This window comes from Hypanus sabinus, chromosome 3, assembly GCF_030144855.1.
Source record: "Hypanus sabinus isolate sHypSab1 chromosome 3, sHypSab1.hap1, whole genome shotgun sequence".
Taxonomy (NCBI): domain Eukaryota; kingdom Metazoa; phylum Chordata; class Chondrichthyes; order Myliobatiformes; family Dasyatidae; genus Hypanus; species Hypanus sabinus.
The window spans coordinates 25,161,564-25,183,621 of record NC_082708.1 but is presented as its reverse complement, the minus strand read 5'-3'; the positions used below and the strand labels follow the sequence as shown (position 1 = coordinate 25,183,621).

Sequence of the window (22,058 nt, the reverse complement as noted above, 5' to 3'; positions counted from 1 at the left end):
AGTTAAAAGCAGTTTTCGGTGATTCCAGCCACAGACTCCAGGCCCAGAATCTAACGCACGTGGCTTCCTTCAAAATGGCTTCCCACTACGACGGGATCGCTATCGTGTCTTCTTGGTGCGTCTGAAGGGGTTGTCCCCCCCAGACCCTCCTTTATACTTCCTCACGGGGTCGCAGGTGTCAATCAAGTTGTGATGATGTAATCTCTCTTTCAACCAGCCCACTTTGCCCGAGGGCTTTACACGTGGTCTCCATGAGACAATAGTCAATGTCGCCTTGTTTTGCATCCCGGTGGATCGCGGTACGTCCTCTCTCTCTCTCCCCCATTTCCTGTGGTCTATTTCAGCACGTCCTCTCTCTCCCACTTCCTGGGTCCTACTGGACCCCCCCCCCCCCCAACTAGTGCTCTTGCGATTCTCACAAAGGAGGGAGCTGTGGACATAACAGTACACAATCACATTACTTTCTTCAGTTTCTGATGCAGACAGTGTTGACAACATGGAGCTTGTGGACAATTTGTTAGCAGATTTTAGAACTGACTTATTTATACTGTTTTTATTGAAGAAAATCATAACAGTGTGCACGGGTTGTCACTGGGCGAAAAAATTGCACGCATAAGATTTTTTGTGCACACTGGTCATTACAAATTAGAGGGGAACATTGAACATATGAATATAAGAAATAGGAGCAGGAGTAGGCCATCTGACCTCTCAAGCCTGCTACGCCATTCAATAAGATCATGGCTGATCTGACCAAGTACTCATCTCCACCTACCTACATTTTCCCCATAGCCCTTAATTTGTGCAAAAATCTATTCAATCTTGTCTTAAGTATATTTACTGAGGTAGCCTCCACTGCTTCTTTGGGCAGAGAATTCCACAGATTCACCACTCTCTGGGAAAAGCAGTTCCTCCTTATCGCCATACTAAATCTACTCACCCGAATTTTGAGGCTATGTCCCCTGGTTCTAGTCTCACCTACCAGTGGAAACGACTTTTCCTGCCTCTATCTTAACTATCTCTTTCATGATTTTATGTTTCTATAATATCACCTCTCATCCTTCTGAATTCCAGCAAAGAATTGCAGGAAAGAAGCTTCTCATTTATCTGTAGACCTTACCTCATTGTCCTATACCTTTGAAGATGCATTTTCCCTCTCGGTCCTGGTTCTGGAAGCCACTCTCCTGGCTTCAGCCACCTCATTTGTCCTGCCAGGTTCAAATTAGTGTCAATCTTTAAATATTCCTGAGGATGACTCCGGTCATGGACCCTTTTACACATACTGTAACCTTGACCATGTGTTATGTTATTATAGTGGTTGTTAATGGATTGGCACCAGTAGCTTTAGGCCAGTTTTTCATATGAATGGAATGGGGGAGGGCATAGGCTCAATGGGCTGGAAAGACCTGTTATGTAGAGGATCTATCTCTACATAAGTAGCAGTAGAAAATAAGCAAATAAATAAATAAACAGACAAACTTGGGTTCAGATATGTGACTATTTTAACCATAATTAGTTTTAGTTAGATTTTCTTTTGGAATAAGAATGTAAATGGTTTGCTTATTATGTACAGTATTATATTCAAACTTCAATAAACAAGCTTGAATCTTGAGAATAATACTGATTTTAATTCCATGCAAGTAAGACACACAATAATACCAACAGCTATTTCCTGCTTAAAAGTTTGTCATTAAGATATTACAATATCTGATATTCCTTTGTTGTTTACAAATTAAAATGTTGCAGCTATGTATTGGAGTACTACTGGAATCCTCTCCAGCATTATTGTATCACTCTTTACTTTGGGGTTTATTCACCGTCCATAACCTTCTAACTCAATTTCAGATTCCTCCTTTTTCTGATATTCTTGGATGCTTTTTGTCCAGAAATTTATTGGTCTCCTTGAATGATATGCTCTTCACAACCTTCTGTGAAAGGATTCCATAGATTCATCACTCTCTGACTGAAGACATTTCCTCTTATCAAGTTAATTATTATTGTCATAGGCACAAGTTTGTGTATGCGCTGGATGCGATGAAAAACTTGCAGCATCAACTCAGGCACGTGGCATGAGGTGCACAACCTTCAGAAGAGAAACACAAACAGAAATTGTACAATTTTTGTGTAATTTATGTTTAAGAGTAGAACTCAGTTAGAACTAAAAAATAAACAAAGTTGATTGTAGTTAAAAGTAGTCATAGTGTTGCTGGACTGAGGTGGTGATTTGGGTTGTGCAGATTAGTTCACAAACCAAATAGTTGAAAAGTAGTAGCTACAATTGAACCTGGGGATGTCGGACTTTAGGCTTCTGTACGTCCTGCCTGATGGGAGTGGTGAGAAGATATCATGGCCAGGATAGTAGGGATCTTTGATAATAGGCACTGCATCTTTTGAGGCAGTACCTCATGTATTTATTTGCGATAGAACCATAGAACATTACAGCACAGAAACAGGCCTTTTGGCCCTTCTTGGCTGTGCCAAACCATTTTTCTGCCTAGTCCCACTGACCTGCATCTGTCCCATATCCCTCCATACACCTCTAATCCTTGTACCTGTCCAAGTTTTCCTTAAATGTTAAAAGTGAGCCCACATTTACCACTTCATCTGGCAGCTCATTCCACACTCCCACCACTCTCTGTCTGAAGAAGCCCCCCCTAATGATCCCTTTAAACTTTTCCCTCTTCACCCTTAACCCATGTCCTCTGGTTTTTTTTCTCCCCTAGCCTCAGTGGAAAACGCCTGCTTGCATTCACTCTATCTATACCCATCATAATTTTATATACCTCTATCAAGTCTCCCCTCATTCTTCTATGCTCCAGGGAATAAACTCCTAACCTATTCAACCTTTCTCTGTAACTCAGTTTCTCAAGTTCCGCCAATATCCTTGTAAACCTTCTCTGCACTTTCAACCTTATTAATTCAGTGACCAAATAACGGAGGGATGTACCCGTGACATATTAAGCTGAGTCAACTACTACCTGCAGCTTGTTATATTCCTATGTATTAGAACTTTCTCCATCTTAAATATATAATTTTACATCCTGAGGTTGTGAACCCTTGTTCTAGATCTCCAATGTGTGGAAACATTCTTCCTGCATCCAGCTTTGCAATTTGTGTCAGAATTTTGTACACTTCAAAAAGATGCAGGTTGAGTCAGTGGTGAGGAAGGCAAATGCAATGTTAGCATTCATTTCACGAGGACTAGAATATAAAAGCAAGGATGTAATGCTGAGACTTTATAAAGCACTGGTGAGTCCTTGCTTGGAGTATTGTGAGCAAGTTTTGGCCACTACCTTAGAAAAGATGTGCTGACACTGAAGAGACTTCAAAGGAAGTTTACGAAAGTAATTTCAGAATTGAACCTGACTTGACGTACAAGGAGTGTTTGATGGCTCTGGGCCTGGATCCACTGGAATTCAGAAGATTGAGGGGTGATCCAACTGAAACTTGTTGAATGGTGAAAGGCCTTGATAGAGTGAATGTGGTGAGGATATTTCCTATGATGGGAAGTCCAAGACCAGAGAACACAGTCTCAGAATGGAGGGGGTCCTTTTAGAATGGAGATGAGGAGGAATTTCTTTAGCTAGGGACTGGTGAATCTGTGGAATTCTTTGCCCCAGGCAGATGTGGAGGGCAAGTCTTTATGTATGTTTAAGGCAGAGGTTAATAGATTCTTGATTGGTCAGGGTATGAAGTGATGTGGGGAGAAGGCAGGAGACTGGGGCTGACAGGTAATTTGGATCAGCCATGATGAAGTGGTGGAGCAGATGCGAATGGCCAAATAGCTTAATTCTGCTCCTATATCTTATGGTCTTATGTCCTCTGTTACTTCTAAACTCTAGTGAATACATGCTGAGCTGATCCAGTATCTCCTCATTCAATACTTGAACATCTGAAGAATCACTCTTCATTGGCATGTAATACTTTTTTAGGTAAGGAGACCAGGAGTGCATGCAATATCCTCATTTCACCAAAGTGCTGTGTAATTATAGGCATTCTTTCTTCAAACATTTTATAATGAAGGTCAACATACTACTTGCTTTCTTAACTGCTTGCTCTACCTGTATGTTTGTTTCAGTGACTGAAGGACCCCTAGGTTCCTTTCTACACCATTTATTTGCATTATGCTGCATGTGTCATGAATTTGACAACTCACACAACTTGTCTAAGTGACCTGAAGACTGGTTGGGTTGAGCTGTTCTTCGATCTTGGCAGTGCGCTGTTGATTGTTGTGTGTCCTCCAAATGCTTGGCCTTTATGTACTTTTCAATCATTTACATCGCAAGAGCCACAGCTGGCAGTTATATTTGTCATAAATTTGGAAAATATAAGATAATACAGGGGACCTGCATAAGTTGGTTATAACACCTTCACACTGATGCATGAGATGGAATCTAAGGAATGCACTTAGTCTACGAGAATTCCCTTGTGATTAGCTTTATGAAAGTATTAGAATACAATATTTTAGTATGAAACTAATTTGCATGATTTTAATAATTTGCAGTTTGCAGCCAACTGAAAATGGAAAAAATTGACGGGAAAAGTTTAGATTCTGAGCATGATGTGCATACACATCTACCTTCGTCAAAATGGCTTCAGCATCATGGGCTCAAGAAAAGCCGATTAACTCTGTCTCAAGTTCTATCACAGATTGGATTTAAACACAGGGAAGGTAATGTTTACTCTGTTGTATGTAGAATGACATCATTATATAGTTGTGAAGCTTTTGCTTAATTGTTCACCCTGCCATATAACTTAAAAGGCGTAGATGCTTGCAGTAAACTACAAGGTTAATGGGTGCAATTATATTATGGCATGGCTTCTGAACTGAAAACATTTCTAAGTTAATATTTCTGACTGGTGCTTAATCTTCATTCGAGAAATCACAAATAAAGTTTCTTTCTTGGGCATGAGAAGGCAGAGTCTGAACTTATAACTTCAGGGAAAGCAACAAGATTGGGAACAGCTTTAAAGTCACTTTATTGTGAAAGTGTCCACCCAAGTTTTCAAATACAATTGAAAGTGTTGGATATATCAGACAGGTCAACCCGCAGCAGTGAGAGAAGATAAAAGAGTTTGTTTGTTCATTTATTTTTCTTTCTTTCTTTCTTTCTTTCTTTCTTTCTTTCTTTCTTTCTTTCTTTCTTTCTTTCTTTCTTTCTTTCTTTCTTTCTTTCTTTCTTTCTTTCTTTCTTTCTTTCTTTCTTTCTTTCTTTCTTTCTTTCTATCTATCTATCAATTTATTTATTTTTATTGAACTACAGTGTAGAATAGGCCTTTCTGGCCCTTCCAGCAGTATCACCCCAGCAATCCCCCAATTTATTCCTAGCCTAATCACAGGACAATTTACAATGACCGAGTAACCTACCAACTGGTACGTTTTTGGATTGCGGGAGGAAACCAGAGCACCTGGAGGAAACCCACATGGTCACCGGGAGAACGTACAAACTCCCTACAGGCAGCGATGGAATTGAACCTGGGTTGCTGGTACTGTAAGTGTTGTGCTAAACACTGTGCTGCTGTGCCACATCACCCCCAACCCCTGCACTTTGCTTTAGATAGAAGACTTGTAGTCAGAACTGGGAAGGAGACAAAAGAAGCTACAGGTCTCCTTCTCGGTTCCCAAGTCTTTGACCTGAAATGTTAGCTTTTTCTCTTTCCATGGATGTAGCCTGACCTGATGAAATTTTCCAGCATTTTCTGTTCTTAGTTTACGTTTCCAGCATTCCTAGGTTACTAATTGATTTGGCTCAGCACAACATTGTGGGCCGAAGGGCATGTTCCAGTGCTGTACTGTTTTATGTTCTACCTGCAGTGTTATTTTGATTTTCATCTGAGTTTTTGATGCCTTTAAATAATAAATTTACGGATTCATACAGCATAGTAACGGGCCCTTTCAGTCCATAAGATCCATGCTGCCAATTGCCTATCTATACACAATCCATTTACCAACACTTACTCCAGAGCCTTCCATGTCTTAGGAATGCAAGTGATTTTCCACTTGCTTGGTAGCACTGATGTTACCACCTTCTCAGGCAGTGTATTCCAGATAGCTCTCACTCTCTGGGTGATAAAAATTTTCCTCAGATCCACATATCTCACTATAAATCCATACCTTTGGTTTTAGACTCTGCTGCCGTGGAGAAGGATTTAGCCATAAAATGTAAGGCATAGGAGCCATTTGGCCCATCAAATCTTCTCTGTCATTCCGCCAGGATTTATTATCCTTCTCAACCCAATTCTCCTGCCTTCTTCCTGTAACCTTTGACACCCTTACTAATCAAGAATCTATCAGCCTATTTTGTATTATCTAATCTCTACCCCACTCTTAATTTTGTGTCAGAATCCCCTGTCAGCCTTCTCCACCTCAAGGAAAACACACCCAAGCCATCCAGCCTCTCCTCATAACTGAAAAATCCATCCCATGAAATATCCTGGAGAATCTCATCTGCACCCTCTCCAGTGTACCCTGTCCTTCCTATAATGTGCTGATGAGAAATCCAGACAATATCCTAGCTATGATTAACCAATGTTTTATAAAGTTGTATCAAAACCTTTTATCTCTGTACCCTGGCTAATGAAGGAAAGAATTCTATATGCATATTTCATCACCCTACCGGCCTGTACTGCCACATTCAGGAATCTTTATACGTCAAGGTCTCCTTGTTCCTTAATACTTTCTAGGGTCCTAGCATTTGTGGTACTTGTCCTACTCTTTATGAGATGCTCTGAAATGTATCAGCTCACATTTATCAAGATTGAATTCTGTTTGCCATTGTGCCACCCAGTTTGCCATCTGATCTGACCTGTGGCCTAAGGTTATCTTCCTATCAGCCACACTGCCAGTTTCATGTCATCTACAGACTGCCTAATCACACCTTCCATATCAGAGAGGTGGCATGGTAGTGTAGTGGTTAGCACAATGCTTTACAGTACAGATGACCTGGGTTCAATTCCTGATGCTGCTTGTAAGGAGTTTGTATGTTCTCCCTATTTGTATATTGACATTAATGTATTGATGTACATAACAAACAGTGGAAGATCCCTATGGTACATCACTGGTGCCAGCTTTCCAAACACAATAGCAATCCCTCACCATCACCCTCTGCTTCTTATAAGCAAGACAGTTTGTGATCCAACTTATCTTGGGTCCAATGGGCAATAATGTTTTGGCCCTTGTCAAAGGCCTTACTGGGGGGTTTGATTTACTTTTTAGCTGGGTTGGCACAACATTGTGGGGCAAAGGGCCTGTTCCTGTGCTGTACTGTTCTACGTTCTAAGACTATGTAAGGCCTACGTAAACCACCGCCCTGAACAATATATTTAGTCACCTCTTCAAAAAGAATAGGCGAGACACAAATTTCCATTCCCCAAATCCACGCTGGTTATCCTTGACAATCCCTATCTTTCTATGTGTAGACTAATCTTTTCCCTCAGGACATTGTTCTAGGAATTTCCCTACCATTGCCATTAGATTCACTAGCCTATAATTACTTACCAGTGCTCCCTTCTTGCATCCAGCTACATGTTGGCTGTCTTCCTATCCTCTGGCACCTCACCTGTGGCCAGAAGATTTAAATACTGTCTACTTCTGTATTACAGAAGGGTCATGTCCCTAGAAAACAGTTTGTATTGTGACTTCCTGTAGCATAAATCCTTTTTTTTTCCCCTATTGAGTCCCAAGTTCTGTGTGTTCCTATGGGAAATATTTCTCTCAACATCAAAGCCTCCACAGGTGTGTGGCCTATAGGCAGGGGAATTCTGACTGAAGAGAGAATGTTGTTGTTTTAATTAAGTAGAAATGGATGTTGAAATAGAGTCATACAGCGCGAAAACAGGTTTATTGGATCAGCTGGTCCATGCTGATCAAAATTTCCATCTAAAAAAAATTAGTTGCATTTTCCCCTGGTTGGCCCATGTCCCTCTAAACTCTTCCTAGCCAGGTACCTATCCAATTGCTTTTTAAATATTATTAATGCTCTTGCCTTAGCCAGTTCCTCTGGCAGTTCATTCCACAAATGGTGAAAAAGATGCTCTTCAGGTTTCTATTAAATCTCTCCCCTCTCACAGTAAACCTGTTTCCTCTAGTTCTTGATTCCTTAGTCCTGGGAAAAAGACAATGCACAGACACCCTCTCCATGTCCACTTGATCTTAAACATCCTTGTAATGTTTAAACATCTCTGTAATGTTATTTATCGGCCATCTCTCCAATGGCCGATAAATAAGGTTGCAATTTACTCAACCACACTCCATAACTCAACCTCTTGAGTCTGGCACTATCCAACACCTCTTATATCACAGAGTCCTAGAGCACTGCATGTCAGAAACAGACCATTCAGCTCATTTAGTCTGATTAACTTTTTATTCTGTATTTCAAATATTTGGTACTGATTTATGTATCTCCTTCAGGGTCCTAGTAACCTCCTTTCTTGTCCCAGAAAGCAGCCTGGTATCTAATCCTGCTTTAGAGTGCCTTAGTGGATTAGGTATTCTTCCATGACCAAGAGCTCTCGTTTGTTCATATCTTCTTGTGACCTAAAACCATTTTGCCCACAGAGTTCTCTCCAGCTGCTAATACCATAAGACCATTGAACATAGAAGCAGATTTAGGCCATTCAGCCCATTGAGTTTGCTTCATCATTCTATCATGGCTGATCCCGGATCATACTCAACCCCTTCTCATCATATGTATGCATAAATTGTATTCCCCAAATATTTCCTTGTCTTTGAATCACTCTCAAGTGCCTATCAAGTTTCCTCTGATTCTTTTGCCATTCACTGACACTCAAGCACAGTCTGAAGAAACTAATTAACCTGGTTTTAGGATGTGGGATGAAAACAAAGCACCCTGGTGAATCCACAATGCAAATCCCACACAGACAGTGGCAGAGGTCAGGGCTGAACTCAATAATTGGAACTCTGAGACAGGAGCACCAATGTTATGCCACTTAATGTCTGTCCTAGTAACCTGTTTGAAATATTAAAATAGTTCCACACAAATATGATCTTCTCTTGATAAACATATAAATTTTTTGTCACAGATTTTGACCGCAGGTTGCAAAAGTCTGTGTCTTCATGTTATGGTGAAGGATTGTTTCAGCAGTACTTGAGAAAAGATGGCAGAATTTACAATGTAAGTACATGAGTTACCTGTCAATAAGCTATTTTTCTACTGTAACTTTATTATTCTGAATGATAAGTAAGTAGAGAAATTAGCAAAAAGAACTGAAGAGAAGCAAAGATTATTTCAACTCAATGCCCTATAGTCAGAGATGGCAATGGATAGAAATGCTTGATAATTCTAGTTGGTGTGACGACATCAGGACAATCTTATCCATCCGTCTGTCTGTTTTTGTCTTCAGATGTTGCTAAACATTTCTATTACTCTAACTTTTTTTTATCTCTGATTTCCACTCCCACTTCAACTTGTTCTTGTAGCCCCTAAAAATGGATTCCTCTGCTTACTTAACATTGGTTGTAAATGAAGTGCAACTCTTCGACCTTCTCTTTGACCTTCTCTTCACCTTCTTCCAGCTGACATCTCTTTTGCCATCCTGTCAAACTAAAGGAGTTTGAGTTGGTTCCTGGAATGGGGTTTGTGGCAAACCAAGATCTTTGAGCATTGATTCTATTTCTTTGTTTTACTATGAATGTCTGCGAGAAAATTAATCTTAAGGTAGTATATGGTGACATGTACGTACTTTGATTTTAAATTTACTTTGAACTTTTGAACTCTGGAAAAGAGTGCGAATTGTCCTGAAAATTGAATTAGCAGAGATAAAAGAATAATTATCATATTGGGTTCAAAAATATCAGATCCCCCTTTGGTGTACAAATCTTCTTGCAAGAGGTAGACAAAAAGGGAGTAAGCTCATTTTATGTGCAGGTGCTGGATGTATTGGTGGAAACCGTTGACTAAAGTTCAAATGTTCAAAGTAAATTCATTATCGAAGAACGTATATATCACCATATACAATCCTGAGTTTCATTTTCTTGAACGTATTTTTGGGAAGATAAAGAAATACAGTAGAATTTATAAAAATAACTATAAATAACAAAGACTGGCAATCATCCAGTTTGCTAAAGAAGTCAAATTGTGCAAATAATGAAAACATAAATGGAAGCACCCAGCACAGTCCTAATTTGTTCCTGGGAGAATTTGCAAAGTCTGGATGACAGCACAGAAGGTCAGGTTTGAACACACTCACAGGAGTTGTGTGGAAACAGAACAACTTGCTGTGTAAACCAACAGCTGAATTCATTGGTGGCAGAACTGTCCCACTTACAAGGACAACATGAATAAAAAGCTGTAATATCTTGGTGACAACCACATATAGTGGTCTACACTCGAACTCTCAGTGATTGTAAAAGAGAATTTTGCATTCAAAGCAATTGGGTCATATGATAATGGGTCAAGAGGGAAGGACAATGTTGAAAACAGATGTGACCTTCTCTCCTCAAGTCTATTTGTGGATCCTGCTGCTGAGAGCTCCTCTTGTATGGGAGCTTTCCATATTGATAGTTGATGTTGAAATATCATTCTACTTTTTAAAGTTGTCTGATCCTTCCCATCTGTCAAGGTCTTTCTGTTATTTTAGTATTAATTTGATTGATTAATTTGGATTCAGAAAGGGCAGGTCTTGTATGACAAATTTACTGGAGTTCTTTGAGGACATAATGAGTGCAGTGGATAGAGGGGAAACAGGTGGATGTCGTATACTTGGATTTCCAGAAGGTGTTCGATAAGGTGCCGCTCAAGAGACTCATAAATAAGATACGGATGGATGGAGTTGGAGGAAATGTATTGGTGTGGATAGTGGATTGGTTAACCAACAGAGGCAGAGAGTTGGTATAAATGGGTGTTTCTCCAGTTAGCAGTTGGTAGTGACTGGGTTGCTGCAGGAGTTGGTGCTGGGCCCGCAGCTGTTCACCATTTACATTGATGATTTGGAAGAGGGGACTGAGTGTAGCATTGCAAAATTTGCTGATGACACTAAACTGAGTGGGGGAAAAAAATTGTACAGAGGATGTGGAAAGTCTGCAGAGGGATATTGATAGGTGAAGTGAGTGGGCCAAAGTCTGGCAGATGGAATACAATGTTGGTAAATGTGAGATCATCCACTTTGGAAGAATAATAGCAGATTATTATTTAAATGGTGAACGATTACAGCATGTTGTTGTGCAGAGGAACTTGGCAGTGCTTGTTCATGAATCGCAAAAATTTGGCTTGCAGGTACAACAGGTTATTAAGAAGGCAAACGGAATGTTGGCTTTCATTGCTAGAGGGATTGAATTCAAGAGCAGGGAGGTCATGCTGCAACTATGCAGGGTACTGGTGAGGCCGCACCTGGAGTACTGTGTGCAGTTCTGGTCTCCATACTCGAGGAAGGATATACAGGCTTTGGAGGCAGTGCAGAGGAGGTTCACCAGGTTGATTCCAGGAATAAGGGGGTCAACTTATGAGGAGAGATTGAGCTGCCTGGGACTATACTCTCTGGAATTCAGAAGAATGAGAGGGGATCTTATTGAAACATACAAAATTTTGAAAGGGATAGATAAGATAGAAGTAGGAAAAGTGTTTCCATTGGTAGGTGAGACTAGAACTGGGGGACAATGCCTCAAGATTCAGGGGAGAAGATTTAGGACTGAGATGAGGAGAAACTTTTTCCCCTGTGGAATTCTCTGCCCAGGGAAGTAGTTGAAGCTTCTTCACTAAATATATTTGAGATACAGTTAGACAGATTTTTACATAGTAAGGGAATTAAGGGTTATGGGGTGAAAAGGAGATGAGTTTACGGACAGATCAGCCATGATCTTATTGAATGGCAGGGCAGGCTTGATGGGCCAGATGGCTTACTCCTGCTCCTATTTCTTATGTTCTTATGAATTCTCTTATTTGAGCATAGTTTCCTCTAATTTGGCATGATTTCTTCCCCTTCTTTCTTTATCCATTTCCCATTCTGGCTCCCTTCTTGTATCTTCTCTTCTCCCCCTCTGCCCATCATCTCCCTCTGGTTCTCTCTTCCTTCTCTTTCTCCCACTGTCCACGCTCTTTACCTATCATGTTCCCCCCTTTTCAGTCCTTTACCTCCTCTATCTTTCATCTCCCAGCTTCTCAGTTCATTCCCACCATCACCCGCCCACCTATCACCTTCCTCCTTGTACTTCTCCCCTCCACCCCCACCTTCTTATTCTGTCTTCTTCCTCTTTCCCTTCCATTCCTGATGAAGGGTCTTGGCCTGAAACATCAACTGTTTATTCATTTCTATAGATGCTGCCCGACCTGCTGAGTTCCTCCAGCATTTTATGTGTGTTACTCTCGACAACCAGCATCTGGAGAATCCCTTGTATTTAGGAATATACATCAGTTATTTTCTCTTTCTTCCACACACCTTCTCCAGAGTAGCAATGCTAGTTTTGTACTTGAACTATGCTGGCATGGGCCAAAATTTTATGGTTACAAGCACAGCAAAGTTATTAGTGTTGGGCACCAAATAACTGTGAAACTGACAACAGCTTCTGGAGCATTTACAAGCACAGTTAAACTGCTGGTAATTCCTTGTTCCTGCACAAGTAATTAATTACAAGATATTCTAAAAGTATCGTTTTCTATTACATGAGATGTAAATTATGTTATTTAATTGAGTTCCAGGTTATATTTGCATCTTAGTAGCCTCCCTGGTCTGAAAATTCTTTTTAAATGTGTGGTTTGTAATTTCCTGGACATTTATGTCAGATCATATTAAACTTCAGACAGTTTTGTTTATTTTACAGCTACTTTCAATGTTTTGATCCTCCTGTAATTTTGCTTGCACGTTCCAGTCTTTATTTTGTGGTCTGTAAAATAACAATATTTATAATTACTAGAAGTTGTGCTTTTCACTTGCTGGTTTGCAGCCTTTGAGAATCCTTGAACATGACTGACTGCAACCTTGCTAAACTTGTGAGGCACCAGAGATCACTTGGAGTGGAAAACATAGAACAGTACAGCACAGTTCAGGTCTTTGGCCAGCAATGTTGTGCTGGCCTTTTAACCTATTCTAAGATCAATCTAACCCTTCCCTCCCACACATCCCTCCATTTTACAGTACATATCTGTATATTAAGGATGGAATATGAAGGTAAGCTAGTCGATAATATAAAAGGGGACACCAAAACTATTTTTTTCAAATACATAAAGAATAAAAGAGAGGTGAGAGTGGATATCAGACCACTGGAAAATGATGCAGGTGAGGTAGTAATGGGGGACCAGGAAGTGGCAGAGGAATTTAGTAAGTATTTTGTGTCGGTCTTCCGCATGGAAGGCACTAGACTGTCGAGGAGCAGAGTGAATGGTGTTGCTATTACTAAGGGGAAGGTGCTTGGGAATATGACAGGTCTGAAGATAGGTGAATCACCTGGAGCAGATGGATTACACCCCAGGGTTTTGAAAGAGGTGGGTGAAAATATTGTGGAGGCATTAGTAATGACCTTTCAAGAAACACTAGATTATGGAATGGTTCTGAAAGACCAGAAAATTGCAAATGTCACTCCACTCTTTAAGAAGGGATGGAGGCAGATGAAAGGAAATTATAGGCTAGTTAGCTTAACTTCAGTGCTTGGAAGGATGTTGGAGTCCATTATTAGAGGTTTTGAAGTACCTTGAGACACATGATAAAATAGGCCTAAGTTTGCACAAAGTGTCACTGCATGTCCATACATGGCCTCCTCTACTGCCATGATGAGGCCAAACTTTGGTTGGAGGAACAACATCTCATATACCGTCTGGGTAGCCTCCAGCCCCTTGGTATGAACATCGAATTCTCCAACTTCCAGTAATTCCCTCCCTCTCCCTTCCCCCATCCCACCTTCACTCTGTCTCCTCTTCTAGCTGCCTGTCACCTCTCATGACTCTGCCTTCTTCTACTACCCATAGCGCTTTCCCCTTAGATTCCTTCTTCACCTCTCCTGCCTATCCCATCCCCCGCCTCTTGATCTTTCCTCTGATTGGTTTTCCACCCTCTCCCCACCTTCTTTATAGGGTCCCTGCCCCTCCTTCTTTAGTCCTGATGAAGGGTTTGGACCCGAAACATTGACTTCTTCTTTCAATGGATGCTGCCCGACCTGCTGAGTTCATCCAGCTTTTTTGTACGCCTAAGTTTGCATAGTTTCCTTAAGGGGAGTTCTTGCCTGACAAGTATGTTGATTTTCTTTAGGGGAAAAACAGGAAGGTTAGACAAAGGTGAGTCAGTGGATGCTGCTTGGATTTTCACAAGTCCTTTGATAAGGTGCCACACATGAGACTGCTTAACAGGATAAGAGCCCATGGTATTACAAGAAAAGGTACTGGAATGGATGGAAGATTGGTTGACTGGCAGGAGGAGGCAAAGAGTGGGAATAAAGGGGCTTTTTCTGGTTGGTTACCAGTGACTAGTGGTGTTCTACAGGGATCAGTTGGGACTGCTTCTGTTCATGGTCAAAGCTCCAAAGGTTCAAAGGCTCATTTTATTATCAGAGTATGTAAGCAGAATACAATTCTGAGATCTGTCTTCTCCAGGTAGCCATAGTAATTGAAAGAAAGACATTAATCCCCCGCCACAGAAAGGAATAAGAAACAAAAACTCACAAACCCCAAACACCCCAAACCCTCCCTCACACAAAAGCTAACAGATTACCCAAACGCCCTGCCCGCCAATCCACAAAAAGGAAGAATGGGTGAGAACACGAGAAAAAACAGAAATCTGAACGAAGTCAATATGAACTACCGTCCAAATTATAAATCTCAGTATTTCGATAACATCTCCGAGAACATCGGGACCCAGCTGCCTCTCCAATGGCCGTAGCTCAAACCAATGAGTTGGATGATGAAATTGATGACTTTGTGGCCAAGTTTGTTGTTTTTACAAAGACTAGTGGAAGGGCAAGTAGAGCTGAGGAAGCAGGGCATCTGTAGAAGGACTTAGACAGATTGGGAGGATGGGCAAAGAAGCGGCAGAAGTTTAGAAGCGAATCTTCATGCACTTTGGCAGAAGGAATAAAGGTGTTTTCTATTTTCTAAATGGGGATAAAATTCAAAAATTTGAGGTCCAAAGGGACATGTGAGTCCTTGTGCAGGATTCCCTGAAGGTTAACTTGCAGGTTAAGTCTGTGTTAAGGAAGGCAAATGCAATATTAGCATTTATTTCGAGGGGACCAGAATATAAGAGCTAGGATGTAATGCTGAGGCTTTATGAGGTATTGCTCAGACAGCTCTTGGAGTTATTGTGAGCAATTTTGGGCCCCTTATCTAAGAAAAGATGTGCTGGCATTGGAGATAGTCCAGAGGAGGTTCATGAGAATGATTCTGGGAACAAAAGCGTTAATGTATGAGGAGTGTTTGATGGCCCTGTACTCACTGGAGTTTAGAAGAATGGGTGGGGTCTTTACTGAAACCTATCCAATATTGAAATGTCTGGATAGAATGGATGTAGGGAGGATGTTTCCTATAGTGGGAGAGTCTAGGACCAGACTACCCTCAGACTAGAGGGACATCCATTTGGAACAGAGATGAGGAGGAAATTCCTTAGCCAGAGGATGGTGAATCTGTGAAATACATTGCACAGATGGCTGGTGGACATCAAGTCATTGAGTATATTTAAGGTGAAGGTTGATAGGTTCTCGATTAGTCAAGTGTCAAAGGTTACAGACAGAAGGCAGCAGAATAGGATTGAGAGATTCGATGGACTGAATGGTCTAATTCTGCTCCTATTCTTATGATCTTTTGGTCTTTTACTATTGTCCATGTGCTCATCTAAGAGTTTCTTAAATGCCCTTAATGTATCTGCCTGGCAGTGCATTCCACTCACCCACCACTCCCTTTCAAAAATACTTACCTCTGACCATTCCCCCCCCCCCCACCATACATTCCTTCAAACACCTTAAAATTATGCTCCCTGATACGAGCCATTTTTATTCTGGGGAAAAGTCTCTGGCTATCCACTCGATCTATGCCTCTTATCATAGACAGACGCATGACAGGGGAACAAAGAGATATTGTGGTCAGCTGGGAAAATGGGATTGCTGGTTTGAGATTGATTTATTGAGATGCAGGGTGGTATAGGCCCTTCTGGCCCTTCGAGCTGTGATTTCCCCCGTCTTAATCCTAGCCTAATTTACAATGTCCAATTAACCTACCAACTGGTATGTCTTTGGATTGTGGAGGACCCAGAGGAAACAAACAGGGAGAATGTATAAACTCCTTACAGACAGAGGCTTCATATGAACCCGAATTGTCTGTACTAACCACTACGCTACTCTGCCACCCTACTAAGCAACCACCACGTTTTGTATAAAATCCCTTTTTCTGATGTTCCTCCCCTTATATGTTCCTCCAACCACCTTGAAATTATGCCTGCTCCTCTTAACCTCAACGAACCTCGATTTTAATAAACAGGGGAAAAGGTTCCAGAGCTTCCATTTCTTATGTCCTTATATTCTCCTTTGCAGATAACAGCCAATCAAGAACAGCTTCAGCAATTCATTGTGTCTCTTACCAAGGCAATCAAGTTCTACCAGCAGCGACTGGAGTGGTTAAACAGTGGGAGCCGCCAACTCTTTGGCGTAATTCAGGAACGATGCATCACTATCGTTTTAGACTTCGCCCCAATGTCCGAGAGCCTGTTTCACCTTTGTTGCCACGTTCTTTGCATGGTTCTCCAGGAGCAAGTGGCACTGATTAGAAAAATCAACCTTATTAGGTGAGGAAAGATTCACTTATTCAACCAAAATGAGTGTTTTTCTACCATCATACCGAACAGAAACAGGCCGTCTGGCCCATCAAGTTTAGACCAATATCAAGTGCTACTTGTACACTAAACCTACCCTCATCCATCTTATTCCCATCGACTGCCCCCTTAGAGATCTATGCTTGGACCACTGCTCCATGCTAGGTTATGTTGGAAACCGCCTAACAATTCTGGCTGATTGCCCAATTGCCTTGCTCAATGCCTGACCATTTAAAGAGCAGCACTGTTGACATGACCAGTCAGAATTAGGAGAGACTGGAGTTAGTCACAGAGGGTTAGTTGTGGATGGAGCCGGGTGTCTGCAGATCCAAGTCCGTTGGAGGCTGGAGGCCTCTCTTATGGTTAAAGGACCGTGTATGAGCATGGGTGGCAGGGAGGAACAGGACTTGTTTTTGCTCTTGTTGTTTGTTGCGTTCTGTTGTTCTGCCAAACATTGCGGGCATTGTTATGTTGGCGCCGGAATGTGTGGCAACGCTTGTGGGCTGCCCCCAGCTCACCCTCAGGTCTGTTGGCTGTTAAACAACACACTTCACTGTCAGCTTTGATTTACATAAGGTAGCTTGAATCTTGGCGGATGATACCAAATGCCAGTATTCTTGCTATAGCATCTCCAGATACACAACCCAACTACAGGTTGCCAGCCACGTGACTAATGGGTTCAAAATGTTGCTTAACACAGAGGAGGATTGCATTGGGAAGCTGAGTATTGATTTTGCTCTTTTTTTGAGATCCTGCATTGATAACCTTTTCTACTTTACTACTGAAATTCCCATTTATTATGTTTCCTATGGCCTCTAACCTTTGACAATTGATGGCATCAGCGAAAGATTGCTAGAACAATAGACCACATTCCCATACACTATTGGAATCAGGTTTAATATCACTGGCACACGTCGTGAAATTTGTTAACTTATATTGTGAACAATATAAGTAAAAGCACTATATAAAATAGATTACAAACTACATATCTTGAAGTGGCATAGATCAAAAGGGACATCCTTAAATATTATAATAGTGCAAATTCAAATTTATTTTCCACATAAAAGCACATTTTACAAAGGATATGACGGCTTTGAGGAGAGGTCCAAGATGAGCTGAGTGATTTAAGACATGAAAGAATCTGGGATTGTTCTCCTTGGAGCAGAGACAGTAGAGAGATTTGATGGAGGACTCCGGAGCGAAGGCTCCCGAGTTCGAATCCAAGTCGGGTTGAGCGTCAAGCTAGCAACTCGGCCTCGTAAAAACAAGAATAGCTTGTTACGGAAACACCGTTACAACGGTGCCCCGATAACTCCACTGCTGAGTTAAAGGCTATTCTTCTTCTTCTTCAATATTAATGAGAGTTTGGATAAGATTATTAAAGTGAAACTTACTACAAGATGTAGATAAATGAATCAGAAGAGAAGAGACATGGAAAGACAATCTAATTCTAATCCTGTGAACTCTGTGATCCAGGATGCCCTTTCTGATAGGCTGGCCAGTGGAAGCACACAATTTTAGATAACATTTTGAATGGTGAAGAAACTGTAGGTACACCAGAGGAAAACAGGATGAATTGGAATTGGAACTAATTTATCATTGTCACATACAGGAGTCCTGATAAAGGGTCTCGGACCGAAACGTCGATTGTTTATCCCTTTCAATAGATGCTGCCTGTCCTGCTGAGTTCCTCCAGCATTTTGTGTGTGTTGCCTTATTATTGTCCTATGTACTGAGGTACAGTGAAAAGCTTGTCTTGCACACTGTCCACACAGTCCACATCATTATAGAGTGCATTGAGGTAGTATAAGGTAAAGCATTTATACAATGCAGAATAAAGTCCAGCAGGTGCTGAGAAAGTGCAGCACAGGTAGACATTGGTAATGATTTCAGAGTACAGTCATGGGCATACGGGCAGAGTGGACTTTTTCAGTCCTTTACAATTTGTATTTATGGAGAATAGTGGATACATAATGCACTGCGGTTTCAGTAGTTATCAAAAAAATGTCAATAAGTTGGAAAGCATTTACAAGAATGTTGCCGGAACTCAAGGTATGGGGAGAGCTTGGGCAGGTTTGGACTTTATTCATTGGACCATACATGAACAAGGACTGACCTGATAGAGGTGTACAGGATAATAAGAGATGTAAATAGAGTGAATGTGCACGGTCCTTTTCTCAGGGAAAGGGAATTGGGAATTAGAGGGCGCAGGTTTAAGGTGAGAGGGAAAAGATTTAAAAGGGACCTGAGGGACATCTTCTGCATGCTAAGTGAAATGAACTGCCAGAGAAAGTGGTTGAGGCAGGTACAATATAGACATTTGGGTAAGTGTGCGTTCTCCCAATGTCAATGTGGTTTCCTCTGGGTGCTCGGGTTTCCTCCCACTTTCCAAAGGTGTACGGGTTAGTAATTGGTCATTTGGGTGTAATAGGGTAGCGTGGGTTTGTTGAGCCAAAGGGGCCTGTTACCATGCTGTATCATTAAAATTAGCAGTAAAGTCCATGGGCTGGAGGGGATTAGAGGGATATGGGCCAAACATGAGCAAATAGAACTAGCTTTGTGGGCACCATGTTTGGTAGGGATGAGTTGGGCCTGCTTTCATGCATATTATTCTATGACTGTTTGAATTACAGGGTTCAGCTCTTCTGCACCACAGTTTAGGAAATAAGTTCTAGTCTTGGAAGCAGAATAGATTGACACCTGAACTCAAGGAGTTAGCCTTTAAAAAGAGTGATTATACAACTCAGGTTGCATTTGCTGGAATTTAATTTCAAGTTATTAAGGGAAGCTGTTGGGACAGATGAAAACTTTACCAACTGGTAGGGAATTCCACAATGAGGTGATGTGGTCAGACATTCTGAACCAACTATTTTGGAAGTTAAAATAGGAAGTGATTCTATGCATAGTGGGTTGAAGTTTTGAATTCTCTTCCACAAACAGCAGCAAAGACTCCATCAATTGTAGATTTTTAATCTGAGATGAATAATTTTGTCAGTCAAAGGTCAAGTGATATTGGGACAGTGATGAGTCATATGCAGTTAAATCACAAATCAACTATGATTTTATTAAATGTTTGAAAAGGCTTGTGGGCTCAGTGAGGCCCCCTCTGTGGAATTCCAAGGTAATAAACAGAGTTAGTGATTTTAACAATATGTGAGTTTCTAGATGGTACAAAGTAAAACAAAATAAAAATTAGGTGGAGCATGTGAGAGACCTTTAAACCTGATGTTTTTGACTGTGACCCTGGCAGCGCACACTGGGTGAAATATTAAAGCAGTTGAACCAAAATAGTAGACCTATCAATTTTATCCAAACTTATTAACCGACTCGTTAAAACAGTGCTGCTAATTTGGCCCTGTGTTTGAAGGTTCAGTTGTTGTTCAGACCAAACATCAAAATGGGGAAGAAACGTGATCCAGGTGACTTTGAACTTGGAATGATTGCTGTTCCCAGACGGGGTGGTTTGAGTATCTCAGACACTGCTGATCTGGGATTTGCGCACACAATTGTCTCTGGAGATTTCAGAGAATGGTACGAAAAACCAAAATATTCAGTGAGCAGCAGTTTACCTTGTTAATGAGAAAGGCAAGAGAAGAGAGGGCAGACTGATTCAAGCTGACAAGAAGGTGGCAATAACTCAAATAACTACACATTACGATATTGTTCAGAAGAGCATCTCTGAATGCAAAGCATGTCAAAACTCGAAGTCGATGGCTACAGCAGCAGAAGACCATTCCTGTAACCATCTACCGAGTGTGGTGTTGCAGTTAGTTATGGCCAAGTTACAGTAGTGGAGGTAGTTGAAGATGCTAGGACCACGATGAGGTAGATTGTGAGTTCAAGAATTCACCTTTGTCATACAAGACTTTTGAGGTAAGATGTCCACTTGATTAATTGAACACGATGTAGCTGTCTGTTAGTGCTCAAGTTGTGACAACAATGAGATGGTCTCTGCTTGCCACATTTCAGATAAGACTGACATCAAATCTGGGATTTTCCACACAGAAGTAAAAGACTAGGTAGTTTTTGTGGTCACAACTCTGAAAATTGTGCTGTTTGCAATCTTCTCCAGTGCTTTGGGTCAACACGGCATCATAGTGATTTGCATAGTGTGCTACAGCGCCAGCTACTTGCGTTCAATTGCTGCGACTTTCCGTGAAGAGTTTGTACAGTACTGTATAAAAGTTATAAGTACATATATATAATCAGTGTCTAAGATTTTTGCACGGTAACGTAGTAATTTAAGTATGGCACTGCACTGCTACTGCAAAAAAAAAGAAGTATTTCATGATATTTGTCTGTGATGATAAACCTGATCCTGATTGGGGTCTCCATTGCGGATTGAGAGTGGGAAGGGGGCAGGGAGAAGGGAATCATGGTTGGGAAAAGAGGAATGGAGATACATTCTGTAATGATCAATAAACCAATTGTTTGGAATCAAATTATCTTTCCTGGTCTCTCAGGGCTGGGTGTGTCCGCACCTGTGCCAGTCCCTACCCCTGGCACTCCTTCTCTGCCACCTGTCCCATACCCCTCTCGTGGTGCTACACCTTTGCCATTCCCACCATCCTTTGCTCCCATCAGATTTACAAACTTGTTCTCCACTCCACATTGATAAATATAGAGTTGTGCAAAAATCTTAGGCTACTGGATATATATGTGCCAGATTTTTGCACAGTACTGGACGTTCTCCCCATGACCATGTGGGTTTCCTCCCATATTCCCAAGATGTACAGCTCAGAGAGTTAATTGTTCACATGGGTGTAACTGGGTAGTGTGGACTTGTTGGGCCAGGAGAGATTGTTACCACACTGTATCTCTAAATAGAGAATGGAAAATTTCAAGGGAAATTACGGGACATGAACTTAAACTGCTTGCAATTAGGTCATGTGATAAATACAGTGAAAATTGAAGTCTTTGTTATTGAGTTTTAAAAGGCACAGTAAATTCATGTATAAAGAGAAGACAACTAAAAGAGGGCAAGAGAACCAACAACCAACCGATAAACATGAAGTGAGTGGAATCTTTAGATCTGTCAGGATGATTGGTGACATCAGCCAAGAGAACGGGGGAAAGATTAGCATCCGCTTGAAGCAGAACTTTGAAGATCTTCTCAGCTGAGATTCTGTTTGACGTGGGTGCCTTTGTCTCTACTCATAGCACAGTATACACCAGCACCTTAGCACTCCCCAAGCTGACAAGAGATTGTAAGGCCCGATAACAGCTCAAGTCACAATTATTCCGCAACAGACATAAAAACTCCCACTGAAATTCTGAAATACGATGGTGAGATTTTATCAGTTCAAATTTATGATCTC

The 22,058-nt window shown here is 41.2% G+C and overlaps 1 protein-coding gene across 9 annotated transcripts in view; it reads left to right on the top strand.

Moving 5' to 3' along the window:
• LOC132391104 (von Willebrand factor A domain-containing protein 3B-like) overlaps window positions 1–22,058 on the top strand; it is a 174,185-nt gene that overhangs the window by 2,690 nt on the left and 149,437 nt on the right. For 5 of the 9 annotated variants that reach the window (XR_009511088.1, XM_059963860.1, XM_059963861.1 and 2 more), the window contains exons 2-4: window positions 4,502–4,669; window positions 9,040–9,131; window positions 16,463–16,713. Coding sequence is in view for 6 of the 9 variants with exons in the window: in XM_059963860.1 (XP_059819843.1) it covers window positions 4,519–4,669; window positions 9,040–9,131; window positions 16,463–16,713 (494 nt within the window). In the remaining 3 variants the exon portion in view is untranslated. The other 4 variants (XM_059963865.1, XM_059963867.1, XM_059963864.1 and 1 more) reach the window with 4 other exon arrangements.